We start from the raw sequence: 18588 nt of genomic DNA on the forward strand, positions 1-18588 counted from the left end.
GTTTTGTTGCATTTGTGTTAGAATGTTGCTTTGTCAGGCTTTTTTTATAGAAAATATATGGGAAATAAGCAAATGAAGGCCTATAAACCTCATTTTCGAATAACATTCTTGCTTTGGGTTAACATTTTGATTCCACTTTCATCGGTCATCTCCACTTCCAAACAAGTTAAACTTTCTGAATAACACGATTTTAGCCTTGTACAACAGCCTTTCTACAAGAAAATAGTTTTTGGCGCTCACTGCTTGAATACGAAAAGAATTCTCTCTTAATCTTTAAAACAGTCCAAATTTCTAAAATTTGTTAAGATTCTCACAAGAAATTGAAAACAAGGTGGTCGAAAATGGAGGTTTTTCTGAGGGGAAATTTTTTTGATAACAATAAGTTGTATAATATAAACTTGATTCTCTTGCTCGTCAATTCCACCATTAAAAAAAAAGAGCTGTCTGACCATTGACTATTACTCAGAGAATTTGATACCGAAATGAACTAAATGAATATTTTTTTTTTTTATTCTTTTTGTGCTTTTATTTGATTGATTGATTATTTGAAACTGTGAAATGTTTCTAATCGCATAGCAGGTTGATTAATTATAAATGTTATGTTTAAAAGAAATAACAGAGTCACCAGTTAAAAAGATGTTATTTTTTCAATCACTGTAAAATTACTTTTTTATTTATTTTACAAAATATTTTATCTAATAAAGAAAACGAAAAAAATAAAAATAAAATAAAATAAAAGAAACACTGAAAAGGAAAGTGAAAAAAATGTAGAATTTGAAGAAAAGTAAAGTAAAATGGAATGAAAAGGAAGCGATTGGAATAAAGAAAGAAAGAAAAAAGATATCAAACAAGAAGAAGAGAAAAAGAAAAGAAAATGAGAGTAAAAGAATGGAATGGAAAAGATAGGAATCATAACCAAGTGATGGAACTAAGGAGGGGGAAAAAGGAAAATAAAATTTCAGTTGTACTATTGTTTTTTATCATATTTATATAAACTGATTTTAAAATTAGCAAAGATACTATGCAAGAAAAATATCCAAAGTCCAGACAGTGAAATTTTATATCCTAAAATATTTTATTTCTAGTAACATCCAAGCCTAAGAATCAACTTGGCTTGTAAACAATGTTAGCGTCATGGTCAATGTGGGATAAAATTAGATCAAAATAAAGCTAAAAATCGTTGGACATGTTAAACAAACTATTCAGGCATGGGTTGCTTTCCTTTTGGTGGCAAAACCGCAAAATTCAATTATCAGAAAACTTATAAATTTTCCTCTTGCCTATAAAAGCTAAAATAAATGATAGTTGTTTTTTTTCTACTATGAAGGAATTCGCGCACATGAAGAGATAGAAGACACTGGATATGACTTCAAGAATGGATGAAAGAAAGCATCGTGATAAGCTGAGGCAGCCCTCATTGGAGATAGAGAACATGGAGCTTAAGGCTGCGGTTGACAGCCACAAATCTATAATCCAACAACTCAGAGAAGAGTTACGAGCTAACAACCATGTTCAAGTGAATCCTGGAGAAGGAGAACGCTTCCGGCTTGAGCAAGAAATTTTGGATTTACGAGGGGATTTACATGGAAAGGGAATTGCTATCAAACAATTGAAACAAGAGTTAGTTAACTCACAACAGACCATTGAACAGCTACACCACAATTACGCATGCGCACGAGGGACAATCGAGGCAAAGGACGCGACAATTCGCAAGGTGCAAAAAGAAATCAGTAACCTGCAGGAATCGCTTGAGGTCTCGCAAAGAGATAAACGTTGTGTCCTTGACCGGCTCAAATCGGTGGAGGCCGATTTGTCCGCCATGAGTATCGACAAGGAATGGCTTGACCAGCAATTAGAGATATCACAAACTGCAGTGGCAGAGTTTCGTGCGACCGGCAGCCCGAGTTCTGATACTCCAAGGTCAAGAGAAGAACTGGAAGTAAGGATGGAAGGGGTGAGGAAAGAAAGGGAGAGCCTTCAGGAGTTGATACAGACAGCGGCTCATTACGAAGAAATGATAAGAAACATGGATACTAACGGGGGATATAAGAACTCTAGAAGTGGACATCACTCGCATAGGTCTTACGGGAGAAGCGCGACTGAAGCGCATAAAGTGGACGAATCGACGATACAGGACTTGGGGAACAAAATGACAGAAGTAGAGGAAAGGTTACGCAAAGCCGTCTTATCGCAGAAATACCAACTTCAGACAGAAAGGGAGCAGCTCATCCAAGAATTTAAGACAATGCAGAGGCAGTTATTAGAATATCAGAAACACCAAGAGTTGCACAAAACAGACATGGAGGCAAAGGATACGTTGATTCAAAGGTTGAAGACCGCAAAGGCGTCACTTGAGAGCGAAGTAGAATCACTAAAGCGTGACTTGGTCTCCTGCCAAAACCAAAACCAGCGTTATCAACAGGAAAAAAGTACATTTGAACATGAGTTGAAGTCCTCCAGAAATCAAATTGATAGAATGGAATCTGATTTGGTGAATGAGAAGCGACAGAGAGAGCTAATGCGGGCCAGGATAGAGCAGTTTAGTTCGTCCAGTGCGATGGAGAAAGAGGAGCTTTCGAAGCTGAAGATGAGCTTACGTGATCAGTCATTCCAGGCGGAGACGTACGCCAAAGAGAATAAAGCAAAGGATAGTTTGATCGCGCAGCTTCGTGAAAGACTTGTATGGAGCGAAGAAGAGCTAGAGAAAATGAAAGGCCAACTAATGAACACAAGAAATTTGGAGTCTGGCTTCGATAGAGAAAGAGAAAACCTAAGTCGAAGTTTGGTCAGTGCTGAAAGACGGATAAGTGAGTTAGAATCGGCTTACCAACAATGCTGTCAGACCAAAGATGCACTACAAAGAGAAGTAAAGAACTACCAACAAACGTTTTCAAAGTTAAAGTCAAGTGATGCGTCCAATCAGCAAAGACATATGGGGTTGGAAAACGAGATTTTAGTGCTGCGAAACAAGTGTTCCAAACTGGAAGCTATGTATGAAAGCTGCCAAAAGGAAAAGATACAACTGCAGCAACAACTCATGCCTGCGACCATGAAAAATTCCCATCTGAAAAGTGCGTTTGACAGCAGCCAACAGCAGCAGCTACAGATGCAAGAGGAAGTTCTTCTTTCACACAAGAAAGTCAGTGAAGCCGAAGCAAAGTTAGAAAGAATCAAACAAGAAAAAAGTGAGATCCAACGCGAGCTGAGTAGCATCAAGAACACACTAAGCAATACGGAGCAACAGTTACAGCGCGTCACCAAAGAAAAGGGAGATATTTCTGCTAGACTAGAAGACGCTAATAGCAGGCTTTGGCAATCATCGGGAGATAGCAGAAAAATGGAGACCTACTGGCAGGAGTATCAACAAAAGTACGATTCACTTTATTCTGAAGTCGACCGTAAGGAACGCACGGTTAATGAGCTAAGAAATGAAAAGGTCAACCTAGAACAAGAGGTCCAGAAATTAAAACACGACTTTGAAATCATTAACAGTGACCTTAGAGCGTGCCAAAGAGAGAAGGAAAAGATTGTTTATGAGCTGACGAGTAAGAAACAGAGAGCGTCGGAAGCTGAAGATAGCGTCACGCGCTTGCGCAGTGAGAGAGAAAAGCTTCAACACGAGTTGGTCGTGATGAAAGAGAATAATACTCAATGGAAAGACATGTGTGAGAAAATCCAACAGGATAAAGAAAGGCTGCAGCAAGAAATGATTGAATTGCAGCGCACCATCTCCAGCTATGAAGCAAACAAAACCAATGTTAAATGCGATCGAAATGCGGCCAATAACAGTGAAGTTATATCCCTAAAAGCACGTGTGGATCACCTCGAGAGTCAGTTGAGCTGCGCAAAAAGGACAGAAGAAGATCTGAACAATCGGTTAAGAGAAAGTCAAGGAAACAAACAAGATCACAGGCTGGTGGAAAGGCAATTGGATGAAAAAAATAGACAAATTTCTTACTTGACCAAAGACCTTAAGGTCAAAGTACACTTAATTGAACAGCTAAAAAAAGAAAGCATTGGCCTTAGAACAGAACTTGATGACGTGAACAGGACAACACTGGCTGCAAGTCCCAGGGAGGATCGCAAACATCGCGAGTTGGCCATCTTAAAAGCTGATCTCTCAGAACTTCGTCAAAAGGCGCATGACTATGACAACGACCGCGAATCACTGAGGCAGAAAAATATGCAGTTACAGAAAGAGTTGCTTTCGATACAAAGCAGGAATAAAGAGTTAGAAAAGAGCTTCGAGAAGCTGAAGGAACGGGAGCATAAATTACAGCGAGAGACGGCAATAAATAAAGATTACATCTCTAAGTTGGAGTACGAGCTTAAAGAACACAATGACAACAAGGTAAAGATCCAGAGTGCCTTTGAATCGTCTGAAGAAATGAAAGAGGAGCTCTCGAAAGAGATTCTAGATGCAAGAAAGAAACTATTCGAACTAGAAAGCCTTTACAGAATTACAAAGAATGAGAATGAAACTGCAAAAGAAGTTGACAGACAGAAAATCTTCAAACTGGAGAACCAGGTTGAAAATCTCCAAAGACAGAAGACACAGCTTCAGCAGCAGTTAGAAGAAACGCGTGAGAACTTGAAAATAAATATAGACGAAGCATATAAACTAAGAGAGCTCCTAGATGAACGACAGAGGGATTCAGAAGCGCAGCAAAAAGGTGTCCGCTCCAATTCAAACCTCATCGAGAAACTTCAGTCTGAAAAGAATACAGTGACGAGAGAACTCGAAATCATTAAAATAGAACTCACGGCATCTTGTTCCGCTGTCCAGACTTATAAGGAAGAGAAAACAAATGTTGAGCAAGAGCTGCAGTCTGCACAAGAAAAGATAAATGAATGGGAAAATGCGTACAAGATTCTACAAGAAGAACAAGAAAATATGCTGAGAGAACTGAAAACTGCTGAGCAAAGATTCAATAATGTGGAGGGAGACTTCAATTATAATCAAAAGAAATTTGATCAAGAGGTCCATTCGAGTCAAATGAAGATAATAAAGCTGGAATCCCAGGTACAGAACATCGTGAAGCAGAGGGATTCCCTCAGGGATCAACTCGAGGATGTCAAAACCGAACTAAAAAGAAACAAAGTTGATTACTGTTCATTGCAGAAAGAATTTATTGAGCATCAAAAGAGGTGTGATATCTACCGCAATGAATTGATGTCAAAGACTCACGGACTCGAAAAGCTGGAAGCGGAGAAACAGTCTCTAGAGCGAAAAATTGAACTTCTAAAGAACCAACTTGCAGCTACTGAGATGAAGGATGGTGCATCAAAGCAACGCAAGGATGATCTCGAGAACGACCTGACCAACGCTAAAGAACGATTGGCTGAACTTGAGCACAGCTTTGACCAATTAAAACGCGAGAAAGAAGACACTCAAAGAGAGCTTCATGGTGTGACATGCAAGTTAAACGAGATAGAAACTTCCTATGGCAAAGCACAAGGCAGGATAAAAGAATTAGAGGCACACCTTAATAATGCGAGGAAGACTATAACCGAGCTGGAAGAAGAAGTGTTTGCTTTAAGAAGCAGCGTCACTGAGCATGAAGCAGTTTATGGACACCATTCTGGCAACTTTGAAGATCTTGAGTACCAACTTGAAGTGACTCAACAGAGTATGACGGAGTTGGAGTCATCGTTTGACTTCAGTGAACGAGAAAAAGATGACTTGAAACAACAGCTGCAGCATGCAGAGAGGAAGATCGCAGAACTCAAAACTTCTTTGCAAAAGAACGAAGAGGAATATGATGATTTAGAAAGGGAGTTGGATTCCACAAAGGGCCGAGTTTCAAAGCTCGAACAGCAGCTTAGTAACGCGCAGAAACAAAAGACGCAGTACAAGGAGCAGCTTGATGAGTCGAAAGCCAAGCTTGCGAAAACCAAAGACGACCTTTCCTCTTTACAGAGAGAATTATCTAACTACCAACGCAATCTGGACAATCTAAAGAAAAATACGGGCACCAAAGAAAGTACCTTAGAAGATCTCAGACACAAATGCTCGATTCTGGAGTCTACTTTGAGTCAAACCGATGATGCTCTTCATCAGCAACAGACGCAAAACGAGCTGATTGAACTTGATAAACAAGCCTTGCAAGAAGAACTGCTGCATACACAGCAGAAGATACAAGAACTTGATGTTGCTCTTCACATCAGTGAAGAAGAAAAGATACGCCTCGAGGAAGAGGTTCAGTTGTTCTACAAGCAGATTTCTGAACTCCAAGCAAGCTACCACATTTGTGAACAGGAAAAGCTGGATGCGCAGAGACAGGTTTCAGTATTGGAGCAAAAGGAGATGAAGCTTATCATGCTCCTCGAACAAACCAAGAAGGAGAAAGAGATATTTGAAACAAAAGCACAAGAAACTGAAAACTCTAACAGAAAAATTGTCGAGGAATTACGTATCATTAAAGCGCGGGCACAAGAATATGAAACGTCTTGTTCAAATGTGACCGGTACTTATAAACTGCAAGAGAATGTTGTGGAAGAATGTAAGACTAAGATTGCAGCACTGAGTTCAGAGAACGAGTTCTTAAACGCCCAGCTTGACTCATTGAAGCAAAACCATCACGATCTTGAGAGTGATAAGAAACGCCTCCAAGAAAAAATACGAGACACTACTGAGGAACTTATCAAGTTGAAACCTCTTCATGAAGCAACCCAGAAGAAGAAAGAACAACTTGAGACAGATATGCAGAGTACTCGCAAGAAACTAGCCACCTTAGAGACAAGTGCCAAGAGAACAGAAGAAAAGTTGGAGAACGTAGAAAAGGAGTTGCAAGTATGTAAAGATAACATTTCCAAGCTTGAAACTGAACTTGCTGCGGCTAAGAGAAGAGCGGACAGCCTAGAAGCTGACTACCAAACTGTATCGGATGAACTTGAAGAAGCAAGAAGTGACCTCAGAGATGCCGAAGAGAGAAACGTTGCACTTGCTCTGCAGCAAGACAGGACAAACACTGACCAAAAGTCACAAGAGCAGCAATCATTTGATCTTGAAAGAAAACTGGATAATCTTGATGACGACAACGCGAACCTACGACAGCATAAAGAACTTCTGGAAGACGAAATAATTGAAGTAAGAAACCAAGTTTCCAAGTTAGAGGCAACAGTCGAGACGTTAACGAGACAAAAGAGAGAAATCAAAGACCAGCTTGATATATCTAAAGACAGGATCATCCAGTTGAAAGAAGAGGGATTGAAAACTGGTAGCCAGCTTTTGGAACAGCAAGGAATGGCCGAGTCTCTTAAAAGGGCCATCGAGAAGAAGACCAAATTGATCGAAGAGCATCAGGAAACGATCAGCGATATGGAAAAAGAAATGGAAGTTTTAAAGAAAGAAAAAATGAATCTGCAGTTGTCCTGCGACGCTTTAAAGAACGAGAAAACGGAACAGGAGAACAAGATTTTTGAATATGAATCAAGAATCGAAGATTTCAAACAACAGGTTGTTGAGCTTACAGAAATCCATACCAAGCTCGAAGAGCAGACGACTTTCAAAGTTAGAGACCAAACGGTTGTGGAGACCGAGATAAGGGCGCTACAAAGAGACCGCAGCCAACTGAAGACTGACTTAGATGATGCTTTGATCAAGCTGGTAAAGGAGACTGAAGATAAGACCCGTGCTCAAAAGCTACTGGAAGACTATAAGAATACCTCAGAGAAACTCGCAAGAGATGTTCAAAAGAGAGAAGAAATTATTGCGACGCTGCGTGAAACCAACATCAAGTTTGAAACAGAATTGTCCAGTCTCAAAGAAGAAGTTATGGAAGCACGAGAAACCTTCAAGGACACCGACACGAAAAAATACGAGCTCTTGGACAAAGTCAAGACGTCCAAACTTACTATAACAAATCTAGAAGAAACTGTAATGAGTCTAGAAAAGGAGCACCACTCTTTGACTTCCCAGCTGAAACTAAAAGAAACTAAATGCAATGAGCTTGAGAAAAAGTACAAGAAATCTTATCAAGCTGAGACTGAACTTAGAGAGGAGTTACGAAATTGTACCTTCAAGATGAATGAGCTAGATACTGAACATGAGGTATTTGTTCAGCAGCAGACCCACACGAGAAAAGAGGTTACAGTCCTAGAAAGGAAGATAGTGGAACTAGAAGCGACGTACGAGAAGTGTGATTTGGAGAGAAAAAGTTTAAGGCAAGAAGTTGTTATTACAAAGAACAAAATTGCAGATTTGGAGCTTCGATTGGAATATGAAATTAGTGAGAAGAATACCACTAAAGAGGAGCTGCAGCTGGCTACATCAGAAAATGATAGCGGCAAAAGCACCATCAACGAGCTTGAAAAAGCCATTATGGATCTTAAGATTCATCTTGAATCTACAAAGAAGGATCTCGAAGACAAGGATGAGAAGTTCAAACAGCTGAAGTCTCGAAAGAGTTTCCTTGAAGGGCAGCTTGAAGCGATGAAACAAACCCTTTCTATCAGTAAGGAGGAGTGCGAGAGACTTCAACAAGAACAAAGCGCCGTTCAACGTGAGAAATTAACCCTGAGCAAAAAGATATCAGAGCTTGAAAATAAGCTGGAGAAAGAAAAGCATTTAAAGGAAAAGGTCATGGATGAGTTGAAAGTACACGAAAATGAACTTCAATCCCTTAAAATACAACTGGAGGACTGCCTGTTTGAGAAAGAAAGGCTGAACCAAGGTCTAGAAGAGTACAGAACGACAGCGATGAACTTCAAGAACGAAGTTGTTGCATTGCAGAGGAATGTTACCGAAGCTGAAGGACAGTGCGAAATTTTACAAGAAGCACTCGAAGATCGTGATGCAACGATATCACAATTAAAAGAAACGAGAGAAATCTTGCAAAGTGACGTCAATGAAATGAAACTGGCTCTAAAAAGAAAAGACCAAGAGCTTGAGTCCCTGAGGGCTAAGAGAGAGGAACTTGAAAATGCGCTCAATTCTGCTTTGAACAAACTTACTGAGCTAGAAAGTACCTATGAAATGAGCAAGGCATCTGGGAAGAGGTACGAAGAGGAGATTACGTCATTGCATGAACGTATCTTGAAAACTGAAGACAAACTACTCGAAAGTCAAGAGAAAGAAATGACACTTAGACAAGAACAAGTTATCATCAAAGCACAGTTAACAAAGCTTGAGACGAGTTATCAGTTCTTGTTGGATAAGAATACCGAAACAGAGAAAGAGCTGGAAATTGTTCGAATGGAGTTTGATTCCACGCGTCGAAGTCATGATGAAGACGCTACTGAGCTTGAGAATTTGAGGTGCGAAATTACTGAAAGTAAAAATAAGATGTTCAAGCTTGAAACGCATGTCGAGAAACTGGAAAAAGATAAGCTAGGGATTGAAAAACGTTACGAAGAAGTTTCAGTCAAGGCAAACAAGTACGACAATGAAGTGTTACCAATGGAGCGTAAAGTGAAAGAACTTGAAGTCCAAAATGATTCCCAGATGAAAGAGCTTGAGAGTAAAAAAGAAATCATAGAATCGTTAACAGACGAGAAAGATAACCTTGAGAACACGGTCTGGGATGTTCAGAGTCAACTTACGAATGCGCAATTAAGTCTGGAAACACTAAAGAAAGCAAAAGAGGCAATGGAGAAAGATCTGTTTGATTCCATGAAGCAATGCGCTGACTTTGAACTTCGACACGAAACGACCAAACAAGAAAACGAAGAAATTCAGAAAGAGCTTATAGAGGGACAAGCAAAATTGAACCGACTTGAAGACGAATTAAAAAGAACTGTGAAAGAGCTAGCAGATGTAAAGAATGAGAAACAAGACCTGAAAGCAAAAGCTTCTCATAGCAGAGACGAGGTGAATCGCTTGGAGCGTGAGTTAGCTGAGAAGAACTCAGAATTTACAAGGTTGAAACGTGATCTTGAAAGAACAGAGGAGCTTTTGGCGACCGTTCAACTTCAAAACGAGGAAATGGAAAAAGAACTCGAAAACACGAACAAATTGTACGAGGACGAAGAGGGTAAACTAGCTGATGTAGAGGGGAAACTGTCAAGGGCTCATTCAGAGTTGGATGAAAAGGATCAAAGATTGTCTGACTTGGAGCAAACTTACAAGATGTGTCTAGAAGAAGGTAGAATCTTGAAGCAGGATATCATGAGCTGCAGAGAAAAGGTTGGAGAAATCAAAGCAAGTTATCAAGAATCCCTAAATGAAAGCAATAATCTGCGACAAGAACTTGCTTTTGCCAATCAACAAATATCCCATGTTCAATCAAGGAATGAAAGCCTTTCTAAAGAAAAAGACAATCTTAAGAGAAATTATAATGATCTGAAAAGTGAGAAGAATGAGCTGCAGGCGGCTTGCGATAGCTTGCAACGGGACAAGGCAAGACTCGAGACGGAGAACCAACAACAGCAACGTCAATTAAATGATCTTCAGAACAACATGGATAAACTTAATAAAGAGAAGAAAAACACTAATGGTGACTTGTTGGACATCAAGAACGAGCTCTCAAGTCTTCAGTCTTCACATGAGGACCTAAAGAAGCAATATGATACCAAAGACAGAAATAACAAGGAGCTGGAAAAGAAATACATCAAACTTGAGCTGGAGCATAGTGAATGCTTTAGAACCAAGAACTTGATGCAAACCAAAATAAATGGGCTGGAAAGAAAAACAACAGATCTGGAACAGAGTGTAGCGTGCTTAAATGAAAGAGTTAAAAATCAGCAGAATGATATGCTGGACACTTCGAAGAAGGTGTCAAGTCTGGATCAAGAATTAACAGCAGCACGCAACAAGGTGGTCAGACTAGAAGCCTTCGATGAGACAAATAAAGAAAAGAACAAGCGCCTCTCTGATGAGTTGATAAAGGTTGAACAAAATGCTGCAGACCTTGAGCAAGCTTTGACAAGTCTGCAAGAAAAACAACCTCGATTGCAAAAGGAACTGTTGGACGCAACCAAGAAGGCTACCGAGTTTGAAATGGCTTTGAATGCCTCTCACGCACTAAAGACCCAGCAACAACAGGATCTTAACAATGCCAAGAGCAAATGTATCACTTTACAAAGTGACTTGCAGAAGGCCCTGAAGGAAAAAACAAATCTAGAGAGCCAGCTTGAAGACACAAAAAGCAAGCTAGAAAACCTTAAGCTTGATAGCACCCAGAGTCAAAGACAGCTTGTGACACTGAAGCACGACGTCGAAATTTACAAAACAGAAAGCAATGAAAAACAACTGTTAATTGATGCATTTGAAGTAGAAAAGTCGGTCATTGAGAATGACTTCAAAGACACCAGAAATGCTCTCACGACCACCAAGCTGGACCTAGAGGAAATGAAGAGGTTAAATGATGACTTGAAGTCTGATTTCAGTGACATTCAACAACAAGTTAATGATCTGAAATCTCTTAATGAGACGCTGAAAAACCAAAACGAACAGTTACTGGAAGAAAAGACGGTTGCTGAGACAAATTACAAAGAATCGAAGTACCTTTTAGATACGATGCAACAGGAAAAAGAAACATTGAACGCGGAGTTGGTAGAAGCAACGGAAAATAATGAAGTCGTTGCTCAGCTCAACACTGTGACAGAAGAAAAAGATAATTTGAGGAATGTATTAGAAACATTGACTGAAGAACTGGAATCCTTGAAAACAGCTTATGAAGATCTTACCATAGAAAAGGGCCAGCTTGAAGATCAACTTAGTTCGACTTTAGAAGAGGTGGATGATTGTCGTGATAAGAATCAAAATCTACGCGCTGAAAACACCAAGGTAACTTATGAGTTAGAATATGTTAAAAAAAAGCTGGAGAATTTGGAGCAATCGAGCAAGGACGTTAATTCTGAGAAAGAAAAATATCAAGAAAAGACTAACGAGTTGGAACGAAGACATGCACAACTAGAAGCTGACTACGAGTTCAGCCAGGCAAAAATGAATGATCTGCAAAAAGACCTTTCGTTTGCTGAAGACAAGGTGAAGTTTCTTGATGCAACGGTGGCTCGAAGCAAAGCAAGAGAGGAAGAGCTTGAGAGTGAGAACCTTGAGAACCACAAGAAGGCCTCAACGATGGAATACGAGCTGCAGTCTTCACGCGAAATTCTTGATAACCTTCGTTCCGAGTTCGCAAATTCAGAGAAGGAGAATTCTGATCTGCGCAACGAAGTACTTGATGCCCAACGAAAAATCCACGACTTGGAATCACAGCTCGAAGACGCTAACGAAAAAATACGAAGCCTTCAAGGAAAATTGGTCCAATCCCAAGATTTTATTTCTGCACCTGTTGAAGCGGTGATGCTAGGAGATGGTATTGACAATACAGATAAAACAGGCAACGCTGACACCAAAGACAAACCTAATGAAACTGCAGCGCTGAGATCTAGGATTTCGACACTGGAATTTGAGCTTGATGGCGCAAATAAAGAAAGAGATAGCCTTTCTTCGTATCTGGAGGAACTAAAGAACGCAAAAGATGCTGATCGAGATGACGTGAACAACATGAGACGAAAGGTTCAAGAACTAGACATGCAATGTGAGCAATTTAGAAGAGGACTGACGGAAAAGACAGAACAAATCGAAGAGTTAAGAAAACAAAAGTCATCTCTAGTTTACGAGGTCGAGACTTTGAAGAACGAAAATCTGAACAAAGACAAGATCAATGAAGATACTACACTTGAGAATGAGAAGTTCAAGAATGATTTCGACAACCTAACGAATCAGATAAGCCAGCTTGAAGAGAAGTTAGAAGCAAGTGAGAAAGAGAACGAAAGGATACGAAATGAATCTATTTCGACACACAATTACTTGTGCAAGATAAAGGACGACAAAAATGACGTTGAAAGTAATAATGGATTGCTACATCATGAGCTACAAGTTGCCCAAAAGAGGCTCTCCGAAACCGAGCTACTGCTTCAGGGACTGAAACGACAGAACGAAGCTCTCAAGAAGGAATCGAAGAATGAAAACGATTTTGAAATTAGAAAACTCAAACAAGAAGTTGAAAAGTTTGAGCGTTTGTACAAAGTCAGTGATAGTGAAAAAACTAAACTGAAAAATGAACTCATGGAATTAAGTACTAAGAACAGAACTGTGCAAACTGAGAAGAGATCTCTGGAGAATGAATTGACGACGTTGAGGAAGAGAATAACAGAATCCGAGAAGAGCTACGAGAGAAGGGAAGAGAAAGAGACAGTTTTGCAGAATGAAATTATCGAAATACAGCGCAAATACTCCAAGATGGAATCCATGTATTACGAGAGTCAGGAAGAGGAGCGTACACTCAGAAGGAAAGCCGACTACGCTGACAACAGAATCCAAAGTCTGACTGAAGAACTCGAAGAAAAAAATCTGAAACTAGAAGAACTGACGCGAGAATGGGAAAGTAAACAGTACGACGATGAAATTGACAAACTAAGACTCGAAATGGATAATCTCTTACTAGAGAAAACAGAACTTGACGAACAGCTAATACTAGCTAAAGGGGAAGTGGAATATTTCAGAAACAAGATGGATGACGTTGAGGAAGAGACAAGCCTATGGGAAGAAGAGCGTGAGAAATTGAAGGCGGATGCGAAGGAGGCAAGGAGAGAAAACAGCGAGGCTAAGAGAGAGAACCGACGTCTTGAAGAAGAGCTGAGGAACGCTAATAGAGAAATTGAACGAATTAATCGTTTGTTGAGAGAAAAAGAAAATGAAAAACAAAAAATGGAGCGCGAGAAACAGAGACTTTTGGACGATATCAGTACTGCAAAGGATGATAACCAGGCCAGGAATGAGAAGTATAGGTCTCTAAAGAACGAGCTTGATATGATGACTGAGAAAAACAACCAGATCAATGAAGAAAATCAAAGGCTTCGTCGTGAAAAGGATGATTGTGTCCTGGAACTATCAGTATTGAAAGACAAGTACTCGCAACTGGTCCAAGAACAGTGGAGATTCAGATCAGAGCAGGATGACTTTACCAGAACTAAACAAACACTGGAATACGAACTTGAGAGTTGTAAGTCAAAGCTTCGAAGTAAAGACGAAGAACTATCAGTATTGAAAGACAAGTACTCGCAACTGGACCAAGAACAGTGGAGATTCAGATCAGAGCAGGATGACTTCACCAAAACTAAGCAAACACTGCAATACGAACTTGAGAGTTGTAAGTCAAAGCTTCGAAGTAAAGACGAAGAACTATCAGTGTTGAAAGACAAGTACTCGCAACTGGACCAAGAACAGCGGAGATTCAGATCAGAGCAGGATGACTTTACCAGAACTAAACAAACACTGGAATACGAACTTGAGAGTTGTAAGTCAAAGCTTCGTAGTAAAGACGAAGAACTATCAGTATTGAAAGACAAGTACTCGCAACTGGACCAAGAACAGCGGAGATTCAGATCAGAGCAGGATGACTTCACCAAAACTAAACAAACACTGCAATACGAACTTGAGGATTGTAAGTCAAAGCTTCGTAGTAAAGACAAGGACATAAAGTTGTTGGAAACGGAGAAGACTAAGGCTGTACAAGAAAAGCACAAGTATGAGTACGAGTTGAGGGTTGTCCGTGAGAATATGCAGATAATCGAGAAAGAGTCAACAAATGTACAAATACAGAAAGAACAATACGAAAACGCGCAGAAGGAGCTGCAGCACGCTAGCACATCAGAGCTACGACTGAAGATATCTGAGATTCACAGACTGGAACATAGGGTTGAAAGCTTGGAGAACGAAATTGAAAGTCTGCAGAATGACTTGGTGCTTAGCCATACGGCGTATAAGGAATTGAAAGAGAGGTGTAGCTTAGTTGAAGTGACTGAGAAGAGAGATTATATGGAAGTGGAAGAGGTGAGAAAAACCACGTCTCTTACCTTGGACATACAACCTCGTGCTAGGCAAACCACTGTTATGGATATTGATGTACAGCCACGTGACTATGAGACAACAAGACTCGATGGCTGCGTGTACACTGAATCACGTGATTACGAAGCGAGGGTCATTAACGTCAGTGTACAACCGAGTGATTATGAGATTAAGAGAGACACGAACAACAATGTGATACCACGTAGTTATGACAGAAAGACGAGAGTCATGGACTTCAATAGTCCATCCAATGACTACGAAGATGTAATAGAAGCCATTGCTTATGAGGCAACTCCTGAGCCCCCGTATAGTAGTAAAACATCCCACTCTGAACCACAGGGTTATGGTGGCAGAAGGTACGGTAAAGCAAAAGATACACCATTCCAACCTAAAGAGTTTATAATAGCTGAACCACTGGAGACGAGCAAACTAGAGATCGAGGTGGAAGGTAAAGAAATTGAATCCCCACGAGCCGTGACGACCATCAAAGTACCAAGTGTCCAAACCTATGTACCCATAGCTGTCACGCTGGAAGAAGATGAAGATGGCGAGTATGAAGTCACTGATATCGAAAGCTCACCAAGGAGAAGATGGAAATACTAATCGTGTATGAGTTTTTAACGGATTTATACTGGTGCTTGTCGGCGATGCACCGCAGATTTCATTAGGATTTTATAGAATTAATTTTAGATAGATACGCAAGAAAATGGCCGCGACATAGCACTATATTATGATCCAAGCCATTAAGCATTGGATGGAAGGATTGCGCATAAGCTAATTAGCTGGAAGTCGAGGGGAGGGGTGAGTGAGGCTGTGTACAAAGGAATGCGCATGCGTATAGAAACCATCCAACGTACAACATCGTTTTACCGTCCTCGACGTTATATTATTTATAAACAAGAAAATTCACTTAGAGTATCTTAAAGTATTTTGATAATATGATTGAGACATTCCTGACGAGTTCGTTGCTAGAATTCCTATCATTGCGGATTTTTATTAATATTTGATAAGGATATTGCCGGGGATTTTTATTGAGGATAAAGTTATGTAATTATTACGCAATATATAGTAAGACTTTAGGAGCTTTTATAGCTTTTATATGTTTATAGATTAAGTAGTAAGATTGCCAATAATATTAGATCGACCAATAAGACCACATAGCTGTAGGCAAATTCAATGAATTTCATAATTTAAATCCACTGTAAATTAGTTTTGTACATGTAGTAAGTAATTTATTCGGTTCACGCTTCCTTTATTCTACATGAAAGGGTGATTTTGAGGATTTTGCGTCAAGGTGGTTACTGAGAAACAAATATCAATCTTCTATGTTAGAGATGCTATTTCAACTTGACATTTTCTAGAAAATCCTGAGCAGGAAGGATTATTCCGCAGGCAATGTATATCTTTTCCAGTTCCGCCATAAACTTACTAGGTGTCGCTAATTGGTGCGGCCTCAAAAACCCTATCATCGTTAGGCAGTTCTTCTTTCATTGTCTAACAGAAAATTGAATTCATAGACTTTTTTAAAAGTTTTTACCGCTGAAGTAGAAATTCTTATGTTAAGATCAGCCGTTAAAAACATCCCGAAGCGGAGCTGTGCACGTTTGGTTTTTGTATACCATTTGATTTTAAAATCTCAACTTACATCAAAATATTTCTATGAAACTTCCTTATACAAATATTTATTAATTAATATTCAATTAAGTATTTGATATTAATTGTTAGATTTATAGTTAATATGCATAATTGAAAATAGTGTATTATACTGTAATTAAACTAATTATACTGTATTTATACCCTGTAAAGAAGTCTTAAATAAAGCGTGTTATATTTAACCTTTCAGTAATTTGAAAGTATGGACTTTTAAGGGGTTTTTTAGGCCACGTCGAATCAAGGGTTGCGCATGCGTAGCGGTAATACATTCGCCTCTCGCGGCTCTGAGGGTATTGGGTTTGGATCCTAAACTGAACATCACAATGACATGTGAGTGGAGTTTGTTAAGATTTTCTTTTATTATAGTATTTTTAGTATTTGGTTTTTAGGCGGCGTTTTCATCTTATTCTTCAATACTTTTGTTGCGTTTATTTGCGTTAACAGTTTTTTAACAGCAATGTTTTTGGTTTTCAAGATATAATTGATTTATCGCTAACGCATGAGATTTCTTTCAATTCCAAACGAATAAGCACCCGGGTTTTTTTACCTTCTGCAAATACTGTTTCAAAAATTCTGTTTGAGTTTCAAAAACACCTTTGTTGTACTTTAATTAATATAAGCACTTTTTCTTTTCTCCCACAAAGCATAGCGAGGGGCCTATTTAATTGGACCGTTTGACCCAATAGAATAGAAAGCTTTTGTAAACACTACGACGCAATTGTGTACACTTTGAATAGTATGACTACGGAAACAAAAGCTTTGTGCATAAAACCACGAATCACCTGTAATGTTGAGCAAAACAAACTCCAGATTTAGATGTCTTTTGAGCTCAATTCGGGAACTTATCCAGATGCCTAAGCGAATAGATTCTTAGTAACTTGAGTACAATTTATTATTTTTTCTTGCCTCAGAGAAAATAAATTTATATGCAGACAAAAATGTTTAACTCCGACAAAGAAAGCTGTTTATAGACAGCGCTTGACCAAGGCCTTCGATATTTCATTGTTTATCAGTTTCGTGTTTCAGTTTAAACATCTTGGACTATATTCAATAACTATTCATTTATTTTCATTTCCTGCGCGACTATCGCACTCGTTCACAGCTAGTTTGACAGGACATTTCACTCCAGCTGAAGCGCACTCATTGACCACACCTTATTTAGAGTAAATAGTTATGCAGACACTGATTACGTTTTTCATCTCACAAAGATGTTAAGCTTAGTTTGAAATGGTCGATTTGGAACTCAGACATCAATTGAATTGTGTTAATAATAAACATCTCGGTTTGTGAATAGAGTAAAGAGTAACTCACTTTCGTTAAAACATGAATAGTTGACAGATGCATGTAATTCAGCCTTTGTGAATGTTATTTTTATTGACAATGACATAACTTTGGAATAATCTTAGCATTCAAAACATGTATTCCCATTCTTATTTGAAAAACATGACTCACGGATTATTGAAGTTATTGGTACACCAAAGCATTCAGTACACAATACAAATAAAATAAATAAAGAAACTGACATGGCAGAAACATATTTCCATAAGTACATATAGAAAGAAAAACAATGGTCTTTACATGTTAAACGATACCTCAAAGAAACTTGATATTATGGGTTTGGGAAAATTATCAAGCGCTTTAAGTTTGTTTTTAGCTCACTACGTGCAAATGCATGTCAATCTTATCGTGTTTCTAGACAGGCTTAGAATAATATATTAGAGGTGGTTCGTAATACGAGAGATATAATTGTTAGAGAGTCCATGGAGTTCAGTTTAATCAATGAAACGACCAAAGTGTCGCGAAAGAAAGAGATAAAAAGGAAATGATAAAAGTGGTGCCAATGCTGTCGTTTTGGAGCAAATTGGTTATGTCAGAAATACACAAATATTGTTTTAGGACTCGGTTTTGGCAGATAAATTTGTTAATCAATTACTTAAAAACACGGGATTTCTCGCTAAGAAATCTTGTTCTTTCTAAATGCATCTCTTCTGAAACATCAAAAATTCAAATACAATACACAAAAAAAGGAATGAAATTTCGATATTAGAATCTCAAAAATTAGAAGTATGTTTCAATACTCAGTTCTATTTTGGCTCGTGCCAGCATCCCTCAAACACGCTCTTCAAACATTAAATGAT

General features: G+C 38.9%; 1 protein-coding gene across 1 annotated transcript in view; it reads left to right on the forward strand.

Annotated features, from left to right (window-relative positions):
• The window catches only part of LOC116290138 (uncharacterized), a 34700-nt gene that overhangs the window by 7492 nt on the left and 8620 nt on the right, over positions 1-18588 (forward strand). Inside the window, exon 5 of the mRNA XM_031697133.2 lies at positions 1328-15397. Coding sequence (XP_031552993.1) covers positions 1364-15397 — 14034 coding nt within the window. The 5' untranslated portion in view covers positions 1328-1363. The remainder of the gene's footprint in view (positions 1-1327; positions 15398-18588) is intronic.

Source organism: Actinia tenebrosa, unplaced genomic scaffold, assembly GCF_029948245.1.
Source record: "Actinia tenebrosa isolate PJP-AT-01 unplaced genomic scaffold, QUT_ActTen_1.0 PGA_scaffold13__45_contigs__length_12533684, whole genome shotgun sequence".
In the NCBI taxonomy this organism is placed as follows: domain Eukaryota; kingdom Metazoa; phylum Cnidaria; class Anthozoa; order Actiniaria; family Actiniidae; genus Actinia; species Actinia tenebrosa.